General features: G+C 40.5%; 1 protein-coding gene across 2 annotated transcripts; it reads left to right on the plus strand.

Moving 5' to 3' along the window:
- Positions 1 to 542: 542 nt before the first annotated feature.
- On the plus strand, positions 543 to 27,736 carry gphb5 (glycoprotein hormone subunit beta 5). 2 transcript variants are annotated; one of them, XR_012097833.1, is made up of 3 exons: positions 543 to 1,639; positions 17,054 to 17,185; positions 22,379 to 22,507. XR_012097833.1 is itself a non-coding variant. In XM_073037812.1 (3 exons), the coding sequence occupies exons 1-3, from the start codon at positions 17,398 to 17,400 to the stop codon at positions 26,943 to 26,945; spliced, it is 408 nt and encodes a 135-aa protein (XP_072893913.1). In that variant the 5' UTR covers positions 17,273 to 17,397; the 3' UTR covers positions 26,946 to 27,736. The 2 variants fall into 2 exon arrangements, 1 of the variants encoding a protein (XP_072893913.1); XM_073037812.1 differs by lacking the exons at positions 543 to 1,639; positions 17,054 to 17,185 and adding exons at positions 17,273 to 17,411; positions 26,757 to 27,736 and having other exon boundaries at positions 22,379 to 22,583.
- The last annotated feature ends 88 nt before the right edge of the window (positions 27,737 to 27,824 follow it).

A 27,824-nucleotide genomic window follows, 5' to 3' on the forward strand; every position in this document is an offset into this window, starting at 1 on the left:
TGTGAAAATCCCAGGAGATCAGCAGGTCCTGAAATACTCAAACCATTCAGTCTGGCAAAGTCACTTAGATCACATTTCTTCCCCATTCTGATGTTTGGTTTGAACAACAACTGAACCTCTTGGCCATATCTGTATGCTTTGATGAATTGAGTTCCTACCACATGATTGGCTGATTAGATATTTGCATTCATGAGCAGGCGTACGGACGTACTTAATAAAGGGGCCAGAGTGTATTTCAGTATGTATGCTGCTTGTAAAAATCAAGTATGATTTATGTTTAGTTTGTTTTTCTTGTGGATGCTTTGTGCCTGTGATGCTAAGATAAGTTTATCACATGTACTCGTGTATATGACAATAAACTTGACTTTGATATTGACTTTGGAAAGGTTGTATTCTTATTTGTTCAACCTTCCTCGCATATCCTTCTTAACTTCCAAGAAAAATAATATGCAGGAGTAAGTTCTTTGTCTTAAAGACTGGAGATTAGAGCAGTGATACGCTGTGTGGAATTTCCAGGAAAAAGTTTTATTTCATGTACAATACCTTTTAAGTTATTTTTATATAAGAAATATTTCTTTGTGTTGAATTAACTGGTCTCATGGTGACAGTGAGGATTTTAAGCTGTTCTCGGTGCTGCTGGACGGAGAGTACTTATCCACTTTCTATCAATAACATACTTGCTAGAAAATCTCGAGGTATAGATGGTTGGCAAGAATCAAATTGATGTCAATCATAATGATACAAAATTAAGCTACTTTAACATTTTTGAATAGATTACTGTATACATAAATGTAATTCAGTGTAACCTCAGTCAAATTCACTTTGTTATATTGCGGATTTAGATATACCACAAGTGTTATTACATTTCAGAAGATGGAAATCAGATAAATGTTAATTTTACTTACAATGCAATTGCTAAAGTTATCTTCTAACAGCCACTTTATATATTAGCTTCCAGTAGCTTTAGACTTATTTCCGCATTACAGAATAAAGAGCGTGTAGTTAATTCATATAGCTAGCTGTCAAACATGAAGCAGAGAGTTGCAGTAGAAGGTTATTGAGAATGACTAGACTCTGGAATAGGGGCCCCACAAGAATTAGAGCTGAGGTCTCTTTTGGTCATGACGTTTTAAATGACTTTGGCCTTGGAATCAAAAATACAACTTATAAGGATGTGAATCATATTTTGTTTGGAATAGCCAATTACTAAGTTAGGCAAACAATTTGGAAGTTTTACTGCCTTACCAAAGTAGGAATATTCATGCGGGAGAAACGAGAACAAATATGGTCATTGGGAATTTTCCGAGCAGCAGTAGAATAGAAAAGACAGTTAAAGCAAGGTTGACATGAACTGGACCCACATAGCGCCAAATGTAAGAGATGGATACTTGCAACAAACTTAGCAGGCTGGCTTCAGCTGAAATCCTTCAGATGAAAGAAATACACTGAACAGCCTCCCCCTGATGTGATCTCTGTAGAGTCGGCTTCTTTAAGAGTTTTAACTTGTGTCGCTATTTATGAGTAATGGAACTATTTACTGAGATGAAGCACTAGCTCTTAAGATGTCACGGTGAAAAATTGCTCTGCATCCAAGTTCAACTTGGTTTTCATGTAACCGACTGGACTACAAAGGAAAGCGGTGAGTTCTAACAAAAGCTGTTACATAATTATGCTCTACTGTGCAAATGTTTGCAATGACTCAAAAATCCTGAAACACCTCAATCATGGTTCGCCATAACCCAACGTCGATTTTCCATGTCACCTAGGTAATTGGAAAATATCACCATATAAACAAAGCTGATGTATCGCAAAAAAATGTTCCACAGCTCTGACCGCGAAACACGTTAACACAATTAAGCGAATTTTCTCCACATATTTATGCAGCCTAATTATCAAGTTCTATCAGTAACTACACTGCCTTAAGGAGGGGATTATGGGGTTATCTCAAAGCTGATCATAACTGTCATGAAGGCATCTCCTTTTATCAGTTTTCCATTAGCTAAAAGCAGTTTGGACAGCTGAGCATGTTATTATTGTCAAGTAGGCACCCATCAGTCTGTCTACAGACCTCATCATTGCATATACAAACAGGGAAAATCCATAATGATCTTAAGTTTAAAGAAATGGCGATGCATCTCCCTAATGTCTTGCTACATCCAGAGCATGGTTAGTTCATCAGCTCATAGGTCAAAAGACAAAGGAGCAGAACTAAACCATTCAGTCCATCACGTCTGCTCTGCTATTCTATCAAGTCACTGATTTATTATCCCTCTCAACCCCATTCACCTGTCTTCTCTCCACAACCTTTGACGTCCTTACTGATCAAGAACCTATCAACCTCTGCTTTAAATATATCCAACGACTAGGCTTCCACAGACATTTGTAGCAATGAATTCCATGTATTCAACATCCACTGGCTAAAGAAGTTCCAGTTAAAGAAATTGGAAGTCTCTGTTCTAAAGGGACTTCCCTGTACTCTGAGGCTGTGCCCTTTGATCCTAATCTTCCCCACTGTAGGGAACACCCTCTCCATGTCCACTGTTTCCAGGCTTTTCAGTGAGATCCCCACCACCTCATTCCTTTAAATTTCAGTGAGCACAGGCCCAAAGCTACCAAATGCTCCTCGTACGTTAACCTTTTCATTCACGGGTTCATTCTCATGAAACTCCTCTGGACCCTTTCCAACGTCAGCACATCCTTTCTTAGATAAAGGGCCCAAAGCTGCTCACAATACTCCACGTGCAGTCTGACCAATGCCTTATAAAGCCTCAGCATTATATCCTTGCTTTCATATTCTAGTCCTCTATATCGGTGGTCCCCAACCACTGGGCCACGAGGAAACGATATGATTTGGTGGTATGAAACGATATGAGTCAGCTGCACTGCGGCCCAGTGGTTGGGGCCCACTGCTCTAGATTTCCACATTAGATCTGTGGTTCTCAATGTAACTCCATACCATATGCTTGCTGTGTGATCTCTGACATATAGTACCATCATTATGTGGTATAAATAGTATACTTATAACTAACAAATAGTTATTTACTCAACCATACATTATAAAAGTAATAGTTAATATCATTCCAAATAGAACATTATATTTTTGATAAAGGTCAGCCCAGCTAAAACTTCAAATTACTGTTCATTTGTAGCTGTGCATTTGCCACTTCTCAACCTGGATACCAGATATAGCATGACATCGTTAGATACAAATAAATCTTAGAGTGTGGAAGAGGGTATTGGTGGGGAGGGATAGGAGGGTTCTGCAAGGGTGGTTTGGCAGGTACAGGGTCAGTACAAGCAAGGTTGAGTTCACAACCTCCTCTCTCTGTCTTCCCAGCTGAGAAAGACCCTTTTCATTATGACCACTGGAAGCTTGCCTGTTTTTTTTTATAATGCAAAGCCTGCAGTGATTATGAAAGAATAAGAAGATAAATTGGAATGGGGACGGAATTAGATTGGTGTTAACCATCATTAGTCTACTTAGCGAACTGCGAAGTTTGAATTGAGTTAGATTTAATAATGCCAGGCAAGTTTAACTTCAAGATTTTGAACGTATCTATCGTGGTTCCAATAGAGGAGCTCCCCAGGACCAGCAGGGTTAAAATAATACACATCTAAAAGGAGTTACTGAAACAGGAAAAGTAGAATTCAAAATTCATTCATAGTTTGACTAATGCTTTTGGAGTACACTTGAATGAGTGGTTGGTAAAGACTGACGGGTGCTGTAAACTGGGGGCCAAACAGTTTTCTTGGTGTTCAGTACAATCTAACTGAAATAGCCTTGCAATAATGCAGTAGAATCAATTTTTTAAAAACACAGGATGGAGATCCGAAATAAAATCATAAAATGCTGGAACTATTCAGAAAGTTAGAATAACAGTGTTAATATTTTAGGTAAAAGACTGTTGAGTGGATCAGATCCGCCCCCCCCCCCCAGCAAGCTTATAGCCCAATAGTGGAAGTGCTCTTCATTGACCACTGCTCAACAAGTTTGGATTGGTAACATCATCTCCACAATCACCATCAGTACAGGAGAACCACAAGGCTTTAGATCCTTTTAAATCTCTCATCTCTGTCCTTGAACCTCTGCCCTCTTGCATTTAGCAACCTCTCCATGGGAAAAAGACAATGTGTTTTCACTCTGTCTACAGGGTCTTCATGTTCTTACACATCTCTATCAGGTCACCCCTCAAACTCCTGTCTTCCAAGGAATAAAGCTCTAGTTCATGCAACTTCTCTTTGTACCTTTCTGCAATCTTTCTAGTTTAATAACATCACTAGGGTGACCAAAACTGTACACAATACTCAAAATGCAGCCTCATCAATGTCTTATATAACTGCAACACAACTTCCTAACTGCTATACTAGGTTAGATGCCTAACACCACCTTCACCACCCTGTCTACTTGCTACTTTGAGTGAAGGATGTGCTTGCATTCCTTTGTCCCTCTGTTTCATAACACATCCCAGGACTTTCCATCCACTCCATGAGTTTGATTTTCCAAAATGCAATACCTCACATTTATTTAGTCTGGTAAACAACCCTCAGGCATCACCCTCTGCGTCTCTTTCTGAGTCAACAATGAATTCAATCCACAATCTCCCACTGGATCCATATAATCTATCATTCCAGACTAGCCTGGCATGAGCGATCATGTCAAAGACCTTGCTGATGTCCACGTAGACAACATCACTGCCCTCCCCTCATCCATCCATTTTGTTATCTTCCTGAAAAACTCCAAGAGATTTATCAGACATGACTTATCAGTCATAGAACAGTACAGCACAGAAACAGGCCCTTAAGCCTATGTAGTCCATGCCAAACTATTAATTTGTCTAGTCCATCGACCTGCACCAGGACCTTACCCCTCCATATCACTCTCATCCTTGTACCTATCCAAATTTCTGTTAAATGTTGAAATTGAACCTCAGTACACCACTTCTGCTGATGGCTTGTACCACACTCTCACCACCCTCTGAGCAAAGAAGTTCCCCCTCACATTCCCCATAAAAGTGTCACCTTTCACCCTTAACTCATGACCTTCATTTCTAGTTTCACCCAAACTATGTGGAAAAGGCCTGCTTGCATTTACCCCATTTATACCCCTCATAATTTTGTATACCTCAATCAAATTTATTCAACCTTTCCTTATAACTCAGGTCCTCAAGTCCGGGCAAAATTCTAGTAAATTTTCTATGTATTCTTTCAATCTTATTCATATCTTCCCTGTAGGTAGGTGAGCAGAACTGCACACATTACTCTAAATTAGGCCTCACCAATGTCTTATACAACTTCAACATAACATGCCAAATCCTGTACTCAGTACTTTGATTTATGAAGGCCAACATGCCAAAGGCTCCTTACAATCCTCTCTGTTTGTGATGCCCTTTTCAAGCGTTTATGAATCTGTATTCCCAGATCTCTTTGTTCTTCCACACTCCTACCACTTGCCGTGCAAGCCCCACTCCGGTTTGTCCTCCTGAAGTGTAATCCCTCACACTCCTATGCATTAAAATCTCTCTGCCATTTTTCCAGTTGGTCCAGATCCCTCTGCAAGCTTTGATATCCCTCCTCATTGTCTACTAAGCCTCAAGTCTTGGTGTCATCTGCAGATGTATCCCCCATACACAAAGCTGTGCAGACTATCAGACTCCATCTCTCCGAATGTTGGTAGATCCTGTTCTTCAGAATTCACACCAGCGATGATGGACTCCTGATCTGTAGTTTCCCAGTTTGTTTCTACTACCCTTTTAAAACAACGGTACCACTTTAGCCAATCTACATTCCTCCAGAGCGTCACGTGTGGCTAGAGAGGAGGCAAACATCTCTGGAAGAGAATTTCTTCTCCAGCTTCCCACAAGGTCCAAGAATGCATCAGGTAGTCATTGATTAACTAATCAATTGGTTCTATTCAATCACAAAGAAGAGAAAATCTGTTGATGCTGGAAATCCGAGCTTCACACACAAAATGCTGGAGGAATTCAGCAGGCCAGACAGCACCTATGGAAAAGAGTAAACAGTCAGCGTTTTGGGTCGAATATTCCCAAGGTTGCTCCATGAGGCGAGGGAAGAGATTGCTGTGCCTCTGGCTAGGATCTTTATGTCCTCGTTATCCATGGGAATGGTACTGGAGGATTGGAGGGAGGCGAATGTTGTCCCCTTGTTCAAATAAGGTAGTAGGGATAGTCCAGGTAATTATAGACCAGTGAGCCTTACGTCTGTGGTGGGAAAGCTGTTGGAAAAGACTCTTAGAGATAGAATCTATGGGCATTTAGAGAATCATGTCTGATCAGGGACAGTCAGCATGGCTTTATGAAGGGCAGATTGTGTCTAACAAGCCTGATAGAGTTCTTTGAGGAGGTGACCAGGCATATAGATGAGGGTAGTGCAGATCTACATGGATTTTAGTAAGGCATTTGACAAGGTACCACATGGTAGGCTTATTCAGAAAGGCAGAAGGCATGGGATTCAGGGAAGTTTGGACAGGTGGATTCAGAATTGGCTTACCTGCAGAAAGCAGAGGGTCTTGGTGGAGGGAGTACATTCAGATTGGAGGGTTGTGACTAGTGGTGTCCCACAAGCATCAGTTCTGGGACCTCTACTTTTCTTGATTTTTATTAATGACCTGGATGTGGGGGTAGAAGGGTGGGTTGGCAAGTTTGCAGACAACACAAAGGTTGGTGGTGTTGTGGATAGTGTTGAGGATTGTCGAAGGTTGCAGAGAGACATTGATAGGATGCAGAAATGGGCTGAGAAGTGGCAGATGGAGTTCAACCCAGAGAAGTGTGAGGTGGTACACTTTGGAAGGACAAACTCTAAGGCAGAGTACAAAGTAAATGGCAGGATACTTGGTAGTGTGAAGGAGCAGAGGGATCTGGGGGTACATGTCCACAGATCCCTGAAAGTTGCCTCACAGGTAGATAGGGTAGTTAAGAAAGCTTATGGGGTGTTAGCTTTCATAAGTCGAGGGATAGAGTTTAAGAGTCACGGGGTAATGATGCAGCTCTATAAAACCCTGGTTAGGTCACACTTGGAGTACTGTGTCTAGTTCTGGTTGCCTCACTATAGGAAGGATGTGGAAGCATTGGAAAGGGTACAGAGGAGATTTACCAGGATGCTGCCTGGTTTAGAGAGTATGGATTATGATCAGAGATTAAGGGAGCTAGGGCTTTACTCTTTGGAGAGGAGGATGAGAGGAGACATGATAGAGGTGTACAAGATATTAAGAGGAATAGACAGAGTGGACAGCCAGCGCCTCTTTCCCAGGGCACCACTGCTCAGTACAAGAGGACATGGCTTTAAGGTAAGGGGAGGAAAGTTCAAGGGGGATATTAGAGGAAGGTTTTTTTAATCAGAGAGTGGTTGGTGCGTGGAATGCACTGCCTGAGTCAGTGGTGGAGGCAGATACACTAGTGAAATTTAAGAAACTACTAGACAGGTATATGGAGGAATTTAAGGTGGAGGGTTATATGGGAGGCAGGGTTTAAGGGTCAGCACAACATTGTGGGCCGAATGGCCTGTACTGTGCTGTATTGTTCTTTGTTCTTTACCAGATGTTAGAGAAATCGATGTTTGTGCCATCAGGCTGGAAGAGTAAATGTTATATAAAGAGAAACAATATTTAAAAGCTCTTCATTCCCATTGCAGCATTTAATATTAATGCTTTTAGTACTGGACTTGAAATATCAGCTGTTAAAGATGACTTATAATACTTCAACATTAAAGCACAGTGAAATAAGCTACAGATTGGCAAGGTTGTCAGAAATCCTGTTCATTATAAATTGCATCTTCATATTCCACAGAAGTGCTATCTACAAAAGATATTTTGCTCTTTTTAGCTACCGAATACATTAAAGCTTTCATTAACACATTGTGGCCTGCATCTGTACTACTGACAAAACAACAGCATTGATGATACTGCTCTTTGCAGGTTATTAATACCTGAGTTATAGGGAAAGGTTGAATAGATTAGGACTTTATTCCCTGCAGCGTAGGAGAATGAGGGGAGATCTGATAGAGGCATACAAAATTATGAGGAGTAGAGCTAGGGTAAATGCAAGTAGCATTTTTCCACTGAGCTTGAGAACTAGAGGTCATGGGTTAAGGATGGAAGGCAAAATGTTTAAAGGGAACATGAGGGGAAAAGTCTTCACTCAGAGGATGGTGAGAGTGTGGAATGAGCTGTCAGCACAAGTGGCGGGTGCAGATTCGATTTGAACACTTGAGAGAAATTTAGATAGGTACATGGATGGGAGGGGTATGGAGGGCTGTAGTCTAGGTAAAGGTCAATGGGACTAAGCAGAATAATAGTGCTGCATGGACTAGATGGGCCAAAGGGCCTGTTTCCATGTTGTAGTGCTCTATGACTCTGACTTAAAATCTTTTCAAAAGACAGATTGAGTAACATTGAAAGTTATAGATTTCTGAAATAGGTGTTTAATCTTATATCTGTGACTAGATTTTTACTGTACTCAGCTGAATGGTAGGGTTTAGTTTGCTGCAGCTGGCTATACTTCACAGTAGCTTGATCAATGCTCTGGTTTATAATAGTGAAAGAACATGACTTATGCTAGGGTTTACTACACTAAATAATTTCCAGTTTAAATTGGGATGTCAGCAGAAATGCACAGCAGAGAATCAACACTTTCACAAAAGGTGAAGGTGGTAATCAGATTCAGAACTCCACACTAGAAATGACCTCAGCACTTTAAGGGAGAAGAATGGGAAGCATTTTGAATGAACCCACTGTCTGATAAGGATAAAGCCTCACTGGAAAATGAATGGAGATTGAATTTATGAACACAAGAAATTCTGCAGATGCTGGAAATACAGAGCAACCCATATAAAATGGTGGAGGAACTCAGCAAGTCAGGCATTGTCTATGGAAATGAATAAACAGTCAATGTTTCGGTGTGAGCCCCTTCATCAGGATTGGAAAGCAAGGGTGAAGAAGTCACCCTTGGAGGGAGCTGAAGGAGTACAAACTAGAAGGTGATAGGTGAAGTCAGTTGGGTGAGGGAGGGGGGTTGAAATAGAGAGTCATAGGGAGGTGATAGGTGGAGAATGTAAAGGGCTGGAGGAGAAGGAATCTGAATGGAAAGAAGAGTGGACCAAGGGAGAAAGGGAAGGAGGAAGACACCAGGGGAGATGATAGCCAGAGGAGGAGAAGAAGTAAGGGGAAGGGGGCAGTGTGGGCAATTGAAGAAGAGAGATGGGAATGGAAACATTACAGGAGGTTGGAAAATAGATGTTCATGCAATCAGTTTGGAGGCTACCCAAATGGATTATCAAGTGTTGCTCCTGCAACCAGAGAGTAGCTCCTTCATGGCAGAAAAGGAGGCCATGGACTGACATGTCGGCAATGGAATGGGGATAGGAATTAAATTGGTTGGCCACCGGGAAATCTTGCACTTTGTGGGTGGAAGGAAAGTGCTCGCCATAGCGGACCCCTAATCTACATCGTGTCTCACCGGTGTAGAGGCTGTATCGGGAGCACCAGATACAGTAAATGACTGCAGTAGACTCGCAGGTGGTGTTGCCTCACCTGGAAGGACTGTAGGAGCAACACACTCAAAGTGCTGGAGGAACTCAGCAGGCAAGGCAGCACATAGGAAAAGAGTACAGTCAACGTTTCGGGACAAGACCCTTCGGCAGGACTGGAGAAAAAGTACCAAGGTTTAAAAGGTGGGGGGGGAGGGGAGAGAGAAACACAAGGTGATAGGTGAAAACTGAAGAGGGAGGGATGAAGTAAAGAGCTGGGAAGTTGATTGGTGAAAAGAGTCAGAAGGCCTTGATCCCAGACCTGGCCAGATTCACACTCAAGACCATCTGCTTCAAAGTCCAGTGCTCATGCCACTATACAACCAGCCAACCCAAGTAGCATAGTACAAGGAGTTAATTATTGAGGATCTTTACCATCATAGGAGGAGTCCAGAAGAACATCGATACATTTTTTCTCTCTCTCTCTTTCTCTCAGCACTTTGGGTATTTGTTGGGGCTTTTAATGGGCTCTTTTGGGTTTCTTGCTTTGTGGCTGCCTGTAAGGAGATGAATCCCAAGGCTGTATAATGTATACATACTTCAATAATAAATGAACTGTGAACTTTGAGATGAAGTAAACTTTGATAGCCAATTAAGTCATTGCTACCCTGACAATGCCTGATATTCAGAAGTATTTCAAAAGTGACTAAATATCAAACAAAAAACATTAAAATTATTCAAGGAAGAAAACTTTGAACAATCAAAAATATTGAACTAAATGTAACTAAGTCAAAATATGTAAGTTGCTTAAATGTTAATTACCTTGACCCCAGCCGTCATTCCCCTCCATGCAAAACAGATCACATCACTGTTTAAACAATGTAGCCTGGTGCAGTTTCAGAATGCACACGCCCCATTGTAACTATTAGCAAAATTCTCCAGGCTCCTATCTGGCCATTACATTCAATTAGGAGTCAAATTTCATGGCAGTCAGGAAATTGCCAGCAATGAGTGGTCATTATATTCAAGCTTTCTGTTTTCATAGAAGAGCCCTGAATGATGTAGCACTTAAGTGAAGGAGTGACGACAAATTAGATTCCAAAGCATCAGATGGAGAGAGTTTGAAACCACGGCTGGGAACTCTCTAGTTCACCAGCGTCAATGCCAACCAGCCCCTAGGATTACTGTCAGTCAGCTTAGGCACTTACTACACGGTTTCATGGCTTATAGTTTGATTTCTTACAACTGGCCTGACATTACTTGCAGATATTTCTAAGGACCGCAATTTCAAAAAGCAGACTGAAAAAAGGCTGGGCCATTGTAGAAACAGAATTCAATACTGGTGGAAATATCTCTCCAATGTGCTTTGGATGCAATTTGATATGTATTTGCAAACAGTACTAGGATATTTTGATTTGTGACATTCAAGAAACACTACATGGTTTCTAAAATGATTTTGAAATATTTAAGGGGAACCTTCACTCAGAGGGTGGTGTGAGTGTGGAATGAGCTGCCAGCAGAAGTGGTAGATCCAGGTTCAGCTAAGAGAAGTTTGGATAGGTACATGGTGGGAGGGGTTTGGACAGCTATGGTCCCAGTGCAGATCCATGGAACTAGGCAGAAGAACAGGTCAGCATGGACTAGATGGATCAAAGGGTCTGTTTGTGTGCTGTAGTGCTCTATGATTCTAATCAGGATTTCAACTTCTGCAGAGTATTTACTAGATTAATTAAAACATAACACACAATTCACTGCACTTTCACTATAATGCATGCTAGAGTTTATGGATCAATGTACATAGTTCCAGATCAGGCACAATTGCTGTTACTTCACACACAAAATATTCTACAGATCCTTAAAGAGAGAGAAGCACTTGTCAGTGTTACTCTCTCACTGAAGCAGTCAGGTGCGATGTAACTAGCGTATAATCAGATCCAGAAAAGGGCAGGCATTTGTAGCGAGATAAAGATTAAATGGTCCGAACATTAATAGAAATATTTACACGAGGCAGGATTTAGAAGGGCTGGAGAGTTCACGTGTTGAGAAGTCTGTGAAGCTGATGGACAGGCTAACTTACCCTTCCACATGCTTTTGAAATTTAGCTGTAACTACACAAGCTTTATTCTTTGGTATAGATTTCCATCCAGGAGTTACACTGATTCAACTCTTAGATTTTGGTTGAGCCTGGAGTATTCCAGGGAAGGCTACAGGAACAGGAAGAGATACTTGGGACCAGATCCTGGGGAGGTTGCATCCATAACCCAGGATTGCAGCAGTCACTGGATCACAGTCTGGTGTGGGGTGGGTTGCAGGAGGGCTGAGGCAGACAGTTTTGGTTACATGTCCCCTAGAGCCCATTTCCAATCTGGCAAGGAAGCTCTTTGTATGAAGAGTGATCATAGGGTGTTTAGAAAAGTCTGGGAGTAAAACATACCTGGCTCACAGGCGGTGAAGTAAATGCTCTTCTTTATGCATTATTTCCTGCTTTCAGCTGCCAAGATTTCAAGAGACTGGAAAATTCAATTCAATTCAAGATTGTTTAATGTCATTTCTGGTACACAAATGTAAAGGAGAATGAAATAATTGTTATTCAGGATTTGATGCAGCACAAAAAACACCACAATAAAATAAAGAACTCAAGAATTAAAAAAGCATACAATAAATTTAAAAATGTAAGATTAGCTTATATACATCAACTGATTGTATGTCCATAAAGTCAAGCTAGGCTCAGGTGTGTCTGTACATAAGGTGGCAGACAGGAAGTGATAAAGTAGGTGTAGTTGGAGGTGTGGTGGGGTGGGTTATTGGGCGGAGGTGTTGATCAGCCTGACTGCTTGGGGAAAGTAACAGTTTTTGAGTTTGGTGGTCTTGGCATGAATGCCTCCTGGCCTCCTCCCTGATGGGAGTGGGACAACGAATCAAGCTTGAAGCTGTGATGAAACTTCCTTTAATATTAAGAGCGGAAACCTTCAGCTGGGGAGCCGTCAGACCCTTCATGAACAGATCTAAACTATATGAATGATTTTGGCAGTCTGTACTCAGACAACTGACAGAGAGCAGAAATCTTTGGACCGTCCTTTAGTCTTTAAACACTGTAAACTTCAAAGAATGAATTGCTTGTGTCTCCACATGCATTCTCAATAAAATTCTACAATGAGAAGACAGGAGAACGGGTTTGAGAGGGATAATAAATCAATTATAATGGAATGGCAGAGCAGACTCAATGGGCCGAATGGGCTAATTCTGCTCCTATGTCTTATGGTCTGAAGAAAAATAAACAGTTCAGTCCCTCTGATCCTTGTACTAGAAATTATTATGTACTGATCTGAAGATTTGACTGGAACTTAAAACCTTTTAAACTTTGGTTGTATTTTTTAGTTCAGTTCAGTTACTAAAAGCTTCATTGGTTTTGCTGACTCTTGCCTTCCCACAAGATCACAGGGAGATGAATGTGCTATTTCAGTCCAGAAAAGGTTACAATAAGAATAAATGAAAAGTGTTAAAGAAAGCATTAAAAGTGTTAGTGGCACAGTAGTGTAGTGGTTAGCACAATGCTTTACAGTACCAGCAATCTAGATTCAATTCCCGTTGCTGCCTGTAAGGACTTTATATGTTTTCCTTGTGACGCTGTGGGTTTCCTCCGGGTGCTCCAGTTTCCTTCCACAGTCCGAAGATGTACCGGTTGGTAGGTTAATTGGTCATTGTAAGTTGTCCTGTGATTAGGCTAGGGTGGAATCGTGGGATTGCCGGGCGGTGAAGCTCACAGTCAAGTTTATTATCATTTATCTTTTTACATGTATACTGGCAAATGAGACACTGGACGAGGGTGTAAAGCACAGTACTATATGCAACAACTTAGGAAATTAAGGATTAAATCTACAAGTGAATTATGCATAGATAAACAAAATAAAGTGCATAAATTAAGTACTGTAGGCTTCAGTACAAGTTACCTGCTGACACTTCGAATGCGATGTGGTTTGGGGAGAAGGATTTGGATGGGACAGACAAAATGACCACAGGCAGTCTCAAGCTAATTTCTCATTGTGAGCAGTCAAATGCACAGAATTATGTCATGTTCGTCATTTTCACACGTGGAGTTCAGAAAAAATGACACTTCTAGACAGAACGCTGTAAAGTTGGGGCCAGACATTGTTATTGAGATTGCATAGAAATAAGTCAATTTCTACACCATAGAAACTATAACTTTAATTTCTACTGCATCGAACTGTATAAATCTAAATTGCTCCTCACCTGGTTCCACCTACCTCACCCCTCCTCAGTCAACACTTTATATTGGCCATCTCCCCTCTACACTCAGTCCTGATGCAGGATCTCAATCCAAAATCTCAGTTAGCCGTTTGCCTTCACAGATGCCCGTTGACTCATTGAGCTCTGTGCAGCTCCAGATTTCCACGCTTGCTGTCTCTCTTGCATCTCTAAGTTGCTGTTGTGCTTGATTTAGTCCTGGGAGGAGAAATATTGGCTTAAAAATAATTGGTTAATTGAATATTGGTTTAAAAATTAGATGAATAAACTCACAAAGTAACTTAGCCCCTGAAAACCCATTCTTCCACAGATAAAGATGCAATCAATCAACTGCAGATGAATTTAATGAACAAGCAAAATTTATACATATTTATTTTCTTCATGAGTAAGACACCAACACGTTTCTATTACTGAAACATGTACAAGTGCCTTCCACAGATCACTCTTGCCTGAACTGTGCAAAATAAAGTGTTTAATTACCTCTTTCTATGCAATATAACACACATGAAGGATTGGGCATGTAGGGGATTACCATATTCATAATGAGACCACTAAGAGAGGAAAATGTGCTTGCCTGGCACTCACGGGACTCCCACTAATCTTAAACGTCACCAGATGAATCCAAGTCAGCACTGTTTGACTTGCTTACCAATGCAAATTTGAGGGACCTGGACAGTAGTCAGGGATGTTGTGGGGGAGGGCAAGAATCACACCTGATCTCATTTGGAGGGGCATCTGTATGCACTCACAATATTGTGGTGGATCTTGCACAAGCCAGCATGTATGAATCCAAAACCTCCATTCACATCTGTTTCCAGATGGTTATTCGGTAAAGGACCTGTTCCCCCATCATCCATCTCTGCTTAAGGGCATCCTCCATTAATTTCCTTTGCTGGAAGTCTGTTTCACATATCCTCTCTACTGAGGCCTGGAAAGATTTTCCTCATCTGAATCTGACCAAAATCTCTGTGTTCTAAACCCAGCCCTCCAGTACAAGGCTTACTTCATTTATATTATTCGTACCTCATATGTTCTTATCCCTATCCATGACCAGCTTGAAGATAGATCGAAGACCATGATCGCCCACATCGTATGACACGGCACATAATGTTGATGATGACCTCACACGTTGTGTTATGGACCAGAGCTCTTTGCTTTCTCACCAACCAATTTTAATTTCCGTTTGGTAAAAACAGGCTAATCGTTGACAGTAACTCTCACTTTAAAGTTGTCCATTCTTACCCTGGGAAAGTTGAAACCTCGCATCCCAAATCAAGCTTTAACCTACAATTACAAACCCCATTTCCAGAAAAGTTGGGATATTTTCCAAAATGCAATAAAAATAAAAATCTGTGATATGTTAATTCACTTGAACCTTTATTTAACTGACAGAAGTACAAAGAAAAAATTTTCAATAGTTTCACTGACCAACTTAATTGTATTTTGTAGATATACACAAATTTAGAATTTGATGGCTGCAACACACTCAACAAAAGTTGGGACAGAGTTAAAATAAGATTGAAAAATGCACAGAATATTCAAGTAACATCAGTTTGGAAGACTCCACATTAAGCAGGAGAATTGGTAGCAGGTGAGGTATCATGACTGGGTATAAAAGTAGTGTCCATCAAAAGCTCAGTCTTTGCAAGCAAGGATGGGTCGTGGCTCACCCCTTTGTGCCAAATTTCATGAGAGAATTGTTGGTCAGTTCAAAAGGAACATTTCTCAATGCAAGATTGCAGAGAATTTACGTCTTTCAACATCTACAGTACATAATATTGTGAAAAGATTCAGAGAATTCAGAGACATCTCAGTGCGTAAAGGGCAAGGTCAGAAACCACTGTTGAATGCGCGTGATCTTCGAGCCCTCGGGCAGCACTGTACAAGAAACCGTCATGCTACTGTGACAATTATAGCCACCTGGGCTCGGGAGTACTTCGGAAAACCATTGTCACTTAACACAGTCCATCGCTGCAACCAGAAATGCAACTTGAAACTGTATTATGCAAGGAGGAAGCCATACATCAACTCTATGCAGAAACGCCGGCGAGTTCTCTGGGCCCAAGCTCATCTCAGATGGACCGAAAGACTGTGGAACCGTGTGCTGTGGTCAGATGAGTCCACATTTCAGCTAGTTTTAGGAAAAAACGGGTATTGAGTTATCCGTGCCAAAGAGGAAAACAACCATCCTGATTGTTATCAGCGAAAGGTGCAAAAGCCAGCATCTGTGATGGTATGGGAGTGCATCAGTGCCCACGGCATGGGTGAGCTGCATTTATGTGAAGGTACCATTGACTCTGAGGCGTATATTAGGATTTTAGAGAGACATATGTTGCCATCAAGGCGACGTCTCTTCCCGGGACATCCATGCTTATTTCAGCAGGACAATGCCAGACCACATTCTGCACGGGCTACAACAGCATGGCTTTGTAGACACAGAGTGCGTGTGCATGACTGGCCTGCTGCCAGTCCAGATCTATCTCCTATTGAAAATTTATGGCGCATCATGAAGAGGAGAATCAGACAATGGAGACCACGGACTGTTGAGCAGCTGAAGTCTTATATCAAGCAAGAATGGACAAAATTTCCAATTGCAAATCTACTACAATTAGTATCCTCAGTTCCAAAATGATTAAAAAGTGTTATTAAAAGGAAAGGTGATGTAACACAATGGTAAACATGCCTCTGTCCCAACTTTTGTTGAGTGTGTTGCAGCCATCAAATTCTAAATTTGTGTATATCTACAAAATACAATTAAGTTGGTCAGTAAAACTATTGAAAATCTTTTCTTTGTACTTCTGTCAGTTAAATAAAGGTTCACGTGAATTAACGTATCACAGATTTTTGTTTTTATTGCATTTTGGAAAATATCCCAACTTTTCTGGAAATGGGGTTTGTAATTGAATGCTTTCATTCCAGCTGACTGTACTGCTAAACTCATTCGTGACTGACAGATGACAAGGGACTTGAATACTACACTGATTTTACAGAATATTGATTGATACACACGTGTACAGAGATGTTGATCTTAATTGTATGGAAAAAATTGTTACACTATCTCTAACATAACAGTCTGACTAAATATTTAGCAGCTTAAGGCTAGTACCAACTGTGGATTACAAAACTACCATGATACAAACATATGCTTTAAATTACATTATACATCATAATACTGCACTTTATAAAACTCCCCTCACTCCAAATCAACTTCCAAAAGTGCAATGCAGTGCAATAAATCCATGTTAAATGATATTTATCTGAACGCAACGTATCCCACCTAGTTCTGACTTTGACTGCAATACCATAGGTCAAGATACCATCGATCGGAGGTACCCGATGCCTATGACAGATTGGAGGGAGGAACCGCAGGGTGCCGACACTGATTGACACTTGCTCTCTCCATATATTCCAAAAATGCAAGAGCTTCAGAACCAGCAAGGTGAGCAATAGCAACAGGGAGGTGATGATGCTGATCTATGCGTAGATAAAAAGGTTTTTGTAGTCTTTTTTTTGTAAGAAGTTAGAAACGTGGCATTTATTTGAGTAAACATTAAAGAAGACAATAATTATTTTGTGATTCATGAAATCTGAGCAATAATTTGAAGAACATATTGCAAAAGAGACAGAGAAAAAGCAAATAAAGATCAAAAGATGTCCAGCCACAGGTAAGTAACATTTCCCCTAGTCCGGGATAATTCGCTTTTACAAGGTAAAATCAGCTTTGCTTAATCCTTTGATGTCAATGCTTGCTTTATAAAGTTTTATGAAAGCTGGTGATGTTTGATAGTTCAGTTTTATATTAAAAGTATAATATTTTATAACTGATGAAAATGGATAGATTTATATTAAATACCTGAGCCACACTCTAAGGGAACGCAGAGAAATTAACACAAAGAGAGCTGTCCTCTGCAGGCATCAGCTATAATACTGCAAAAGAGCCACTTAGCTCTGTTATTACAAGCTTACAGTTTAAAGAGGATGAATTTGGCCCACTGAGCTTGCTTCTAATGCTTGAGCTTCAAAAGGCGCGGGCTACAGTTATTTTGTAAGGTGATGTGCAACCAAAGCTGTGAGGATTTTTGCTGGAGAGAGTAGTTGACATCAGTGACTGTTAAATACAATAATGAAACTCACCTCTTGTATATTTTAACTACTGCCTGATAAGGTAATGCCTCATTTTGATGTTAACCTTTCAAAACTGAATTGTTGCCTTACGCAAAATTTTGTTTTAAGGTGCTGTAACTTACCATGGAATTTCAAAATGAGCAAATTATACAGACATCTTTACACAAAGAATAGTAGTTTCTGTTCAATTACATTTCAAATAATTCTATTGTGAGGTTGTCCATTAATTTCCCCAAAGACTTAGTAGGCAGTTGTACCAGCCCGTCAGCCACATAGATCAGGAGGTTTGTGATCAGTAAGGTCACGCTGGCTTGCCTCCTGAACAAGGACATTAAAAAAAAGTTTCACTAACCTGTACTCCATATTGGAACTTGTATGGGTGGGAATCAGAACAAGATCAAGCTTGATTGTGGCTTTTAACAGTTAAGGAGATGGTCACAAAAGAAAGCCTGCATTTATATAGTATTTTTCATAATGGTAAGATATCCACGTGGGTTTACATCCAATTCTGAATCTCAAAGTAAGTAGCACCTAATCCTTCACTGAACTGAAATACCAGCACGGTATCAGGAGTGGGACCAGAATCCACAAATATCTAAAGCAACAGAAAGGCATGAGATGAGCTGTGTCCAGGGAAAGGCATGAGATAGCGGAGGGATTTTGATTCACACACTGCAGAAAGGATCAGCATCTTTGAAACAGGAAGAGTGAGCAAAAACAATGAAATACATCCCTTAGGAGTGAATTCATCTTGGCCATTCATTAATTAACATTTTCTTTACTCCTGTGGTTCATTTCCACCTCAAAAGCCAGTCCCAGTGAAAGGTCTTGGCTCAAAGCGTCCACTGTTTATCCCCCTCCATGGATGCTGCCTAACCAGATGAGTTCCTCCAGCAATCTGTGTGTGTCATTCTAAACTTTTGACTCCTTATCTGAATTCCATGTCCTTTAGTTTCATTTGCCTCTGAAAATGGGGAAGAATTTTCTGCAGTCTACTCCATGTATACTCCCCATTAGTTTATTCACGTCAATCCTGTTCCCTCCTAATCTCCAGGGAAAACTGACCCTAACCTCTCCACCCTCTGTTGCACCATCACAGTGTGGTGACAGAACTGCATACAGTGTTCTGGGGGCTGAACAATGAGTTATAAAGTTGGAGCAAAACCACCTTCATCTTGTACTCACTCCCCTGTCTAATGAAGGTCAGTATCAATATAAAACTGAACTATCGAACATCACCAGCTTTCATAAAACTTTATAAAGCAAGCATTGACATTTTGTCAGTATCAGGAGGGATAGACAGGAAAGAAAAGGAGGTGGGGTAGCATTGCTGGTTAGAGAGGAGATTAACGCTATAGAAAGGAAGGACATTAGCCTGGAGGATGTGGAATCGACATGGGTAGAGCTGCATAACACTAAGGGGCAGAAAACGCTGCTGTGAGTTGTGTACGGGCCACCTAACAGTAGTAGTGAGGTTGGGGATGGCATTAAACAGGAAATTAGAAATGTGTGCAATAAAGGAACAGTAGTTATAATGGGTGACTTCAATTTACATATAGATTGGGTGAACCAAATTGGTAAGGGTGCTGAGGAAGAGGATTTCTTGGAATGTATGTGGGATGGTTTTCAGAACCAACGTGTCGAGGAACCAACTAGAGAGCAGGCCATTCTAGATTGGGTATTGAGCAATGAGGAAGGGTTAGTTAGCAATCTTGTCGTGCGAGGCCCCTTGGGTAAGAGTGACCATAATATGGTGGAATTCTTCATTAAGATGGAGAGTGACATAGTTAATTCAGAAACAAAGGTTCTGAACTTAAAGAAGGGTAACTTTGAAGGTATGAGACGTGAATTAGCTAAGATAGACTGGCAAATGACACTTAAAGGGTTGATGGTGGATATGCAATGGCAAGCATTTAAAGATCGCATGGATGAACTGCAACAATTGTTCATCCCAGTTTGGCAAAAGAATAAACCAGGGAAGGTAGTGCACCTGTGGCTGACAAGGGAAATTAGGGATAGTATCAAGTCCAAAGAAGAAACATAAATTAGCAAAAAAAAGTGGCACACCTGAGGACTGGGAGAAATTCAGAGACCAGCAGAGGAGGACAAAGGGCTAAATTAGGAAAGGGAAAAAAGACTATGAGAGAAAGCTGGCAGTGAACATAAAAACTGACTGTAAAAGCTTTTATAGATACGTGAAAAGAAAAAGATTGGTCAAGACAAATGTAGGTCCTTTACAGTCAGAGACAGGTGAATTGATCACAGGGAACAAAGACATGGCAGACCAATTGAATAACTACTTTGGTTCTGTCTTCACTAAGGAGGACATAAATAATCTCCTGGAAATAGTAAGGGACCGAGGGTCCAGTGAGATGGAGGAACTGAGGGAAATACATGTTAGTAGGGAAGTGGTGTTAGGTAAATTGAAGGGATTAAAGGCAGATAAATCCCCAGGGCCAGATGGTCTGCATCCCAGAGTGCTTAAGGAAGTAGCCCAAGAAATAGTGGATGCATTAGTGATAATTTTTCAAAACTCCTTAGATTCTGGATTAGTTCCTGAGGAATGGAGGGTGGCTAATGTAACCCCACTTTTTAAAAAAGGAGGGAGAGAGAAACCGGGGAATTATAGACCGGTTAGTCTGACATCGGTGGTGGGGAAAATGCTAGAGTCGGTTATCAAAGATGTGATAACAGCACATTTGGAAAGAGGTGAAATCATCGGACAAAGTCAGCATGGATTTGTGAAAGGAAAATCATGTCTGACGAATCTTAGAGAATTTTTTGAAAATGTAACTAGTAGAGTGGATAGGGGAGCCAGTGGATGTGGTATATTTAGATTTTCAAAAGGCTTTTGACAAGGTCCCACACAGGAGATTAGTGTGCAAACTTAAAGCACACGATATTGGGGGTATGGTATTGATGTGGATAGAGAATTGGTTGGCAGACAGGAAGCAAAGAGTGGGAGTAAACGGGACCTTTTCAGAATGGCAGGCAGTAACTAGTGGGGTACCGCAAGGCTCAGTGCTGGGACCCCAGTTGTTTACAATATATATTAATGATTTAGGCGAGGGAATTAAATGCAGCATCTCCAGGTTTGCGGATGACACGAAGCTGGGCAGTGGTGTTAGCTGTGAGGAGGATGCTAAGAGGATGCAGGGTGACTTGGATAGGTTAGATGAGTGGGCAAATTCATGGCAGATGCAATTTAATGTGGATAAATGTGAGGTTATCCACTTTGGTTGCAAGAACAGGAAAACAGATTATTATCTGAATGGTGTCAATTAGGAAAAGGGGAGGTGCAACGAGACCTTGGTGTCATTGTACCAAGGTGGGCATGCGGGTACAGCAGGCGGTGAAAAAGGCAAATGGTATGTTGGCATTCATAGCAAAAGGATTTGAGTACAGGAGCAGAGAGGTTCTACTGCAGTTGTACAAGGCCTTGGTGAGACCGCACCTAGAATATTGTGTGCAGTTTTGGTCCCCTAATCTGAGAAAAGACATTCTTGCCATAGAGGGAGTACAGAGAAGGTTCACCAGATTGATTCCTGGGATGGCAGGACTTTCATATGAGGAAAGACTGGATCGACTAGGCTTATACTCACTGGAATTTAGAAAATTGAGGGGGGATCTTATTGAAACGTATAAAATTCTAAAGGGATTGGATAGGCTAGATGCAGGAAGATTGTTTCCAATGTTGGGGAAGTCCAGACCGAGGGGTTACAGTTTAAGGATAAAGGGGAAGCCTTTTAGGACCGAAATGAGGAAAAACTTCTTCACACAGAGAGTGGTGAATCTGTGGAATTCTCTGCCACAGGAAACAGTTGAGGCCGGTTCATTGGCTATATTTAAGAGGAAGTTAGATGTGACCCTTGTGGCTAAAGGGATCAGGGGGTATGGAGAGAAAGCAGGTACAAGGTTCTGAGTTGGATGATCAGCCATGATCATACTGAATGGCGGTGCAGGCTCGAAGGGCTGAATGGCTTACTCCTGCACCTATTTTTTATGTTTCTATGTTTCTATGTAACCTAAATGCCTTCTTAACCATGCTAATTTCATAGCATTTCATGTGAATTTACTTCCTGTAATAAATTACTAACCGTGCTTTAGCTTAAATAGTCTGATAATCCTTAAAATTGAAAACACATAGGGTGAGAGTATAAATTTGCATAGCACATAAAGATAATTTTCCAAATAAAAATCTCACTGTACATCTATTTTGCATATTAAGTTGTAATTCTTTCAGCACCACCTCTACTGTAATAGAACATTATTTTGCAAAGGGTAAGTGTCATATCCAGCATTCATTAAGAGAGCAATGTTGTGTTAATTTACAAAACAATCATGCTTTGCATTAGTACAATTTCATAAAGAATGGAAAATAAATAATTTACCAAATTAATATTCTTTACTTTTCATGGAGTGTCATTTGTTATTCACGTAATGTGTTGCATAGTTCCTTGTTTTATAGAATTTATTGTTAATAATGAAAAATGTGCATTTGTCTTAGACTGAATCTGCACCATTTACTATGGGGGAGCATCATTCTCCAGTTCCTGGTCTTTTATGAAAATGCCCTTCCTGCCTCCAGCATCAGCTTGCAAACGTTCATTGGCTGTGCTGTGAGAGAGTTTAGGTTCCTGGCCAGGAAACCTGGTTGTAAAGGATTGCGAATAACTACAGATGCATGCTGGGGCCGATGTGAGACCTGGGAGGTAAATGTGTCATTGTTTCAAAATAATGTCATGGAATTTTTAGCCCAAATAAATTTCCTAACAAATGAGTAAAGAATTCTTCTAAATCTAAAACAATGTTAAAATACTTTTTGAATTTTCTGTTAGCACTGAATTCAATTCAAAACATAGAATTTCCACCAAGATATAAACAAATACATTGAAACCTAAATACTGTAACAACACTTGAAATGAGAATCCTTTTGTTAAGTGCTGATCATTGTGATGTTATTAAAGCAACAAGTATTTACTTTCAACATGGCTCAATGATTACCTTAATATATTGTGGCTACCTGTGAGCAAGCAGATCTCAAGATTGTACAATTTTTGCATTCTCTGATAATAAATGTAATTGAATTTTGAATACTTATTACTGGCAACATAATCATGGTAAATAAATTCTTCCGTTTTATTATAATGTGATCAAATACTTGAGTCTATTAGAAGATACTACTGAGATTTCCTCTCTAAGTAACAATTTTATAAGAGATCAAAAATTTTAGATACCTTTTAAAAGATGAATTGCTATAAATGTTGAGATGTAGTAAAATTTGGGTATCCACACACTCAATGATTCAGGAACAGCTTCTTCCCCTTTGCCATCCAATTTCTGAACCTATGAACTCTACCAAACTACTTTTTTATTTCTGTTTTTGCACTATTTATTTAACTATTAAATATAAATACCTTACTGTAATTCACTGATTTCCCCCCCCATATTCTCATGTACTGCATTGTATTGCTGCTGCAAAGTTAATGAATTTCACAACACATGCCAGTGAAAATAAACCTGATTGATTCCTTGTGTATATACAGCAAGGAAAGTTCACCTATAATTTCAGCAAGCAACTAGAAATTATATTTTTTTTTAATTACAAAGTGGTTTAAAGCTTTTCTATGCCATTGGTCTCTGCTGTTTCAGTTTCTCATTCCACAGGCACTGCCTGAATTGCTGAATGGATTCAGCATCTCTTCTTGTTTTATCTCAGATTTCCAACATCTACCATTTTGTTTTGATTTGCACATTTAACTACCATTTGTGTGAGACTTGAGCGAGGCCACACCTTTATCCAGTGATGGCTGTCTTACTGGATACAGACAGTTCATTGGTAGGAAGATATATCTGCCATAGAGGAGTTGTAACAATTTCTAAAATGACGAAGTTGTCCTATAAGGAAAAATCTAGTAGAATTGGCCATCACTCAGAAGTATAAATGCATTGGCAATCTCAGTGAAACAGAGATAATTCTTAGTCAGTCAGATATAATGAAAGCAGTGGGTTTGTTTCTTCTTGTTGAAAGGAATTGAAAAAGGTGATACAGGTAGATAGTATCGTAAAGAGAGCTTTTGGCACATAGACCTTCATAAATCAAAGTACTGAGTACAGGAGTTGGGATGTTAGCTGAAGTTGTAGAAGACGTTGCTGAGACCTAATCTGGAGTATTGTGTGCAGTTCTGGTTACCTACCTACAGGAAAGATATCAATAAGATTGAAAGAGTGAGAGAAAATTTACTAGGATGTTGCCAGTACTTGATTGTATTTTGGGAAAGGTTGAATAGGCTCGGTTTTTATTCCTTGGAGCATATGAGAATGCAGAAAGATCTGATAGAAGTATATACCGTAAAATTATGAAGTGTAAATATGGGATAGATGCAAGCAAGCCTTTTTCCACTGAAGTTGTGTGAGACTAGAACTGGAGGTCATGGGTTAAGGATGAAAGGTGAAATGTTTAAGATGAACATGAGGAGGAACCTCTTCGCTCAGAAGCTGGTGAAAGAGTGAAATGAGCTGCCAGCGGAAGTTGTGATTTGGGTTTGATTCCACCATTTAAGAGACATTTGGACAGGTACATGGATGGGAGGGATATAAAGGGTTATGGTCCTGGAGCAGGTCAATGGGACTAGACAGAATAGAGGTTTGGTATGGCCAAAGAGCTTGTTTCTGTGCTGTACTGTTCTATGACTTTATGACTCTAAAAATCTAGAACTGGTCTTAGGATCAGGGTTTAGCTGATAAATACTGGGATAGAAGATATTTCTTTCTATAGAGACTCAGGAATCTGAAAGTCTCTTTCTAGAGCATCACAAATGTTTTGTTAAGACCAACTTACTTTTTGATTTGGCACAAAGCAAATCCAAACTTGTACATCTAGGAAAGTAGCAGTAACCTTGAGTAGACCATAAGCCAAGGTCAACAACACAACCTACTTCTATTTCTACATCAGGTTTTATTTAAACATCCAGTTCATTTCACACCATGTACATAAAGTACGCAAATCAAACAATAATGATTATATAGACAACAAAAGATTGTGACACACTGTATCTGATCTCAACCTGTTACGAATTAGAAGGTAAGGCTTTGCAGGAACAGAGAAGGACCAGTTGATTATCTGCCTGTCACTGTGCCACTCAGCTTGCTTGCAGAATTAGTTACCCCTCACATTCAAAGGACCTCCTTGCTTCCAAGTCTTTCTGGATAACCATTTCCATGAGTGAATCTGCTTGCTGCTATGACATCAATACTTTAATGCACTTAGATCCAGCTTTTCCTACCTTTTATATCAGAATCAGGTTTAATATCACCAGCAAATGTCATGAAATTTGTTGTCTTTGTGGCAGCAGTACAATGCAATACATAATAATTTAAAAAAATCGAGGAATAAGTGGTGCAAAAAAATAAAAACCAAAAAGTAGTGAGTTAGTATTCATGGGTTGAATGTTCATTCAGAAATTGAGTGGCAGAGGGGATGAAGCTGTTCCTGAATCATTTAGTGTGAATGTCTTGGGTAATGGGGTTCCTTAACAATGAATGGATAATATAGTCCAGGTGCAGGTCAGTGGGACTAGGCAGAAAAAAGGTTTGGCACAGCCAAGAAGGGCCAAAAGACCTGTTTCTGTGCTGTAATGTTCTATGCTGCCTTTTTGAGGCGTTGCTCCTGGAAGCTACAGAGGCTGGTGCCCATGATGGAGCTGAGTGAGTTCACAACTTTCTGCAACTTCTTTTGACTCTGTGTAGTAGCCTCACCACCATCCTTCCATATCAGATGGTGACACAGCCAGTTAGAATGCTCTCAGTTAGAAATATGCAAGTGTCTTTGTTGACATACCAAATCTCCTCAAACTCCTCATGAAATATAGCCACTGTAGCTGCATCGATATGTTGGGCCCAGGAAAGATTCTCGGGGATATTAACACCCAGGAACTTGAAATTGCTCACCCTTTCCACTTCTGATTCCTCTATGAGGACTGGTATGTGTTCCCTCAACTTCCCCTTTCTGAAGTCCCCATTTCTTTGCTCTTACTGATTTTGGATGGTGGAGACACAATTAGAATTTAAAGAGACGCTTGGTCAGTCTCATAAATGGGAATGGTTTAGACAAGGGGTTCTTATCCTGGGGTCCATAGACCCCTCAGTTAATGATAAGGGTCTGTGGCATAAAGAAGGTTGGGAAGCCCTGGTTTAGAGGGATGTGAACCAGTCCATACCAACCAAGATGCCTTATCTGAGGGAGTTGACTGAAGGGCCCGTTTCACCTTGAAACCCTAAGGCTTATCCAACTTGAGTGAAACCAACATGTGCTTGCTTTACTAAATTTGGACATGTTTATAAGCTAAGGAAATATTTGATAACTCACTGTAATATAGCAAGTAAAGAATAATGCATTCATCACATCAGGAAACTTAATTCTTCATGATGAGGACATTAAGGCAAGGTAAATGATGAGAGAATGATTCCTCTTGTGAGTGAGTCTAGGACCACAGGATAGCCCAAGATTAAGATGGCACCCATTTAAAGTGAGATTAAAAATAATTTCTCCTCTCGAAGGGCTGAGTGATTTTGGATTCCCTTACTGCTGAAGGCTATGGAAACTGATTTCCTGAATTTATTCAAAACTGAGAAATAGAATTTTAATCAGTGAAGGAATTGAGGATCAAGATGAAAGTAGGTATGAGGTCAGTGAATGTGCCATGGTGGAGCAAGATCGAGGGGCTATTGACATTCTCCTGATTTTTATGAACCCATGGTCTACTGCCAGGCTTTGTCAGCAAAACAGAGAGCAATCAGAAGGTTGAATGTTAGTATAACGTATTTTAAATATTTATATGTATATTGTACACTGGAATGATTTTTTCCTGTGCTTCTACTTCCAGAGACCGATTCTTGACCCTCCTTACGTCGAAGCATATCACCGGGTCTGTACCTACAACGAAACCAGGTTCGTCACTGTGAAACTACCCAACTGCCGTGCTGACGTCGACCCATTCTACACCTACCCGGTGGCAGTGCGGTGTGACTGTGGCATCTGCTCAACCACAACCACCGAGTGCGAGACCTTGTAAAGCATTCCCCCACCCCCTTCAAAACCAGATGCAGTACATGTGCCCACGCTTAGAGAAGTCTGATCTGTTGATTCAAAAAGAAACATCTTTCTGTGATAAACCTTGCATGCTGATCATTTTAATTGTTAATTTTCTTGGATAGGAAGCAACGTTGTTCTTATTGAAAATAAAAGAAACATACTTGGAAGTGATATAATGCATATGGAACACTGAAATGCAAAAATCAGTTTTAACATGTTTAGTTATCAGCCAAATGTAGTCAAATCCTTGAACATTACGTGCCTTTCTCTGTGACACACACAGTATTAGAGTTGTTCAGGCCCGTCAGCTAACTGGGTCTAGTCCGGTCATCCTATCTATCTATACCAATCCTACTTGCATGAAATTTTGTGACTGTCCCTGTCTCTGGCAGGTCAGTCCAGATGCCAACTACTCTTGGTGTGAAATTTTCAGCTCCCACCTCCTCACCCTCACCTTAAATCTATGCCCTCCAGTTCCAGACATCCCCACCATTGGGGACAGACACTGGCTGTACACCCTATCCATGCCGCACTTGATTTCACGCATTTCTATCACGTCACTGCTCATCTTCCATCGTCCCAGTGAAAGCAAGCCCATTCTATTCCTCCTTTCCTGGTACCTCATGCTGTCCAATCCAGGCAATATCTGTTCTGCACCCTCTTTAGCTTAGTTACATCTTTGCTCGAGTGTAGTGAGCAGAACACCTCACAGTACTCAAAGCATGTCGTAACTCTTATACTCATTGCCTCTGCCAATAAAGGCAAGCATGCCATGTGTTATCCTCGCCATCCTCTCTGTCTGTGTTGTCATTTTCAGGGAACTATGCACTCATACCCCCTGTTCAACAACAGTCCCCAG

Source organism: Hemitrygon akajei, chromosome 3 (genome assembly GCF_048418815.1).
Source record: "Hemitrygon akajei chromosome 3, sHemAka1.3, whole genome shotgun sequence".
In the NCBI taxonomy this organism is placed as follows: domain Eukaryota; kingdom Metazoa; phylum Chordata; class Chondrichthyes; order Myliobatiformes; family Dasyatidae; genus Hemitrygon; species Hemitrygon akajei.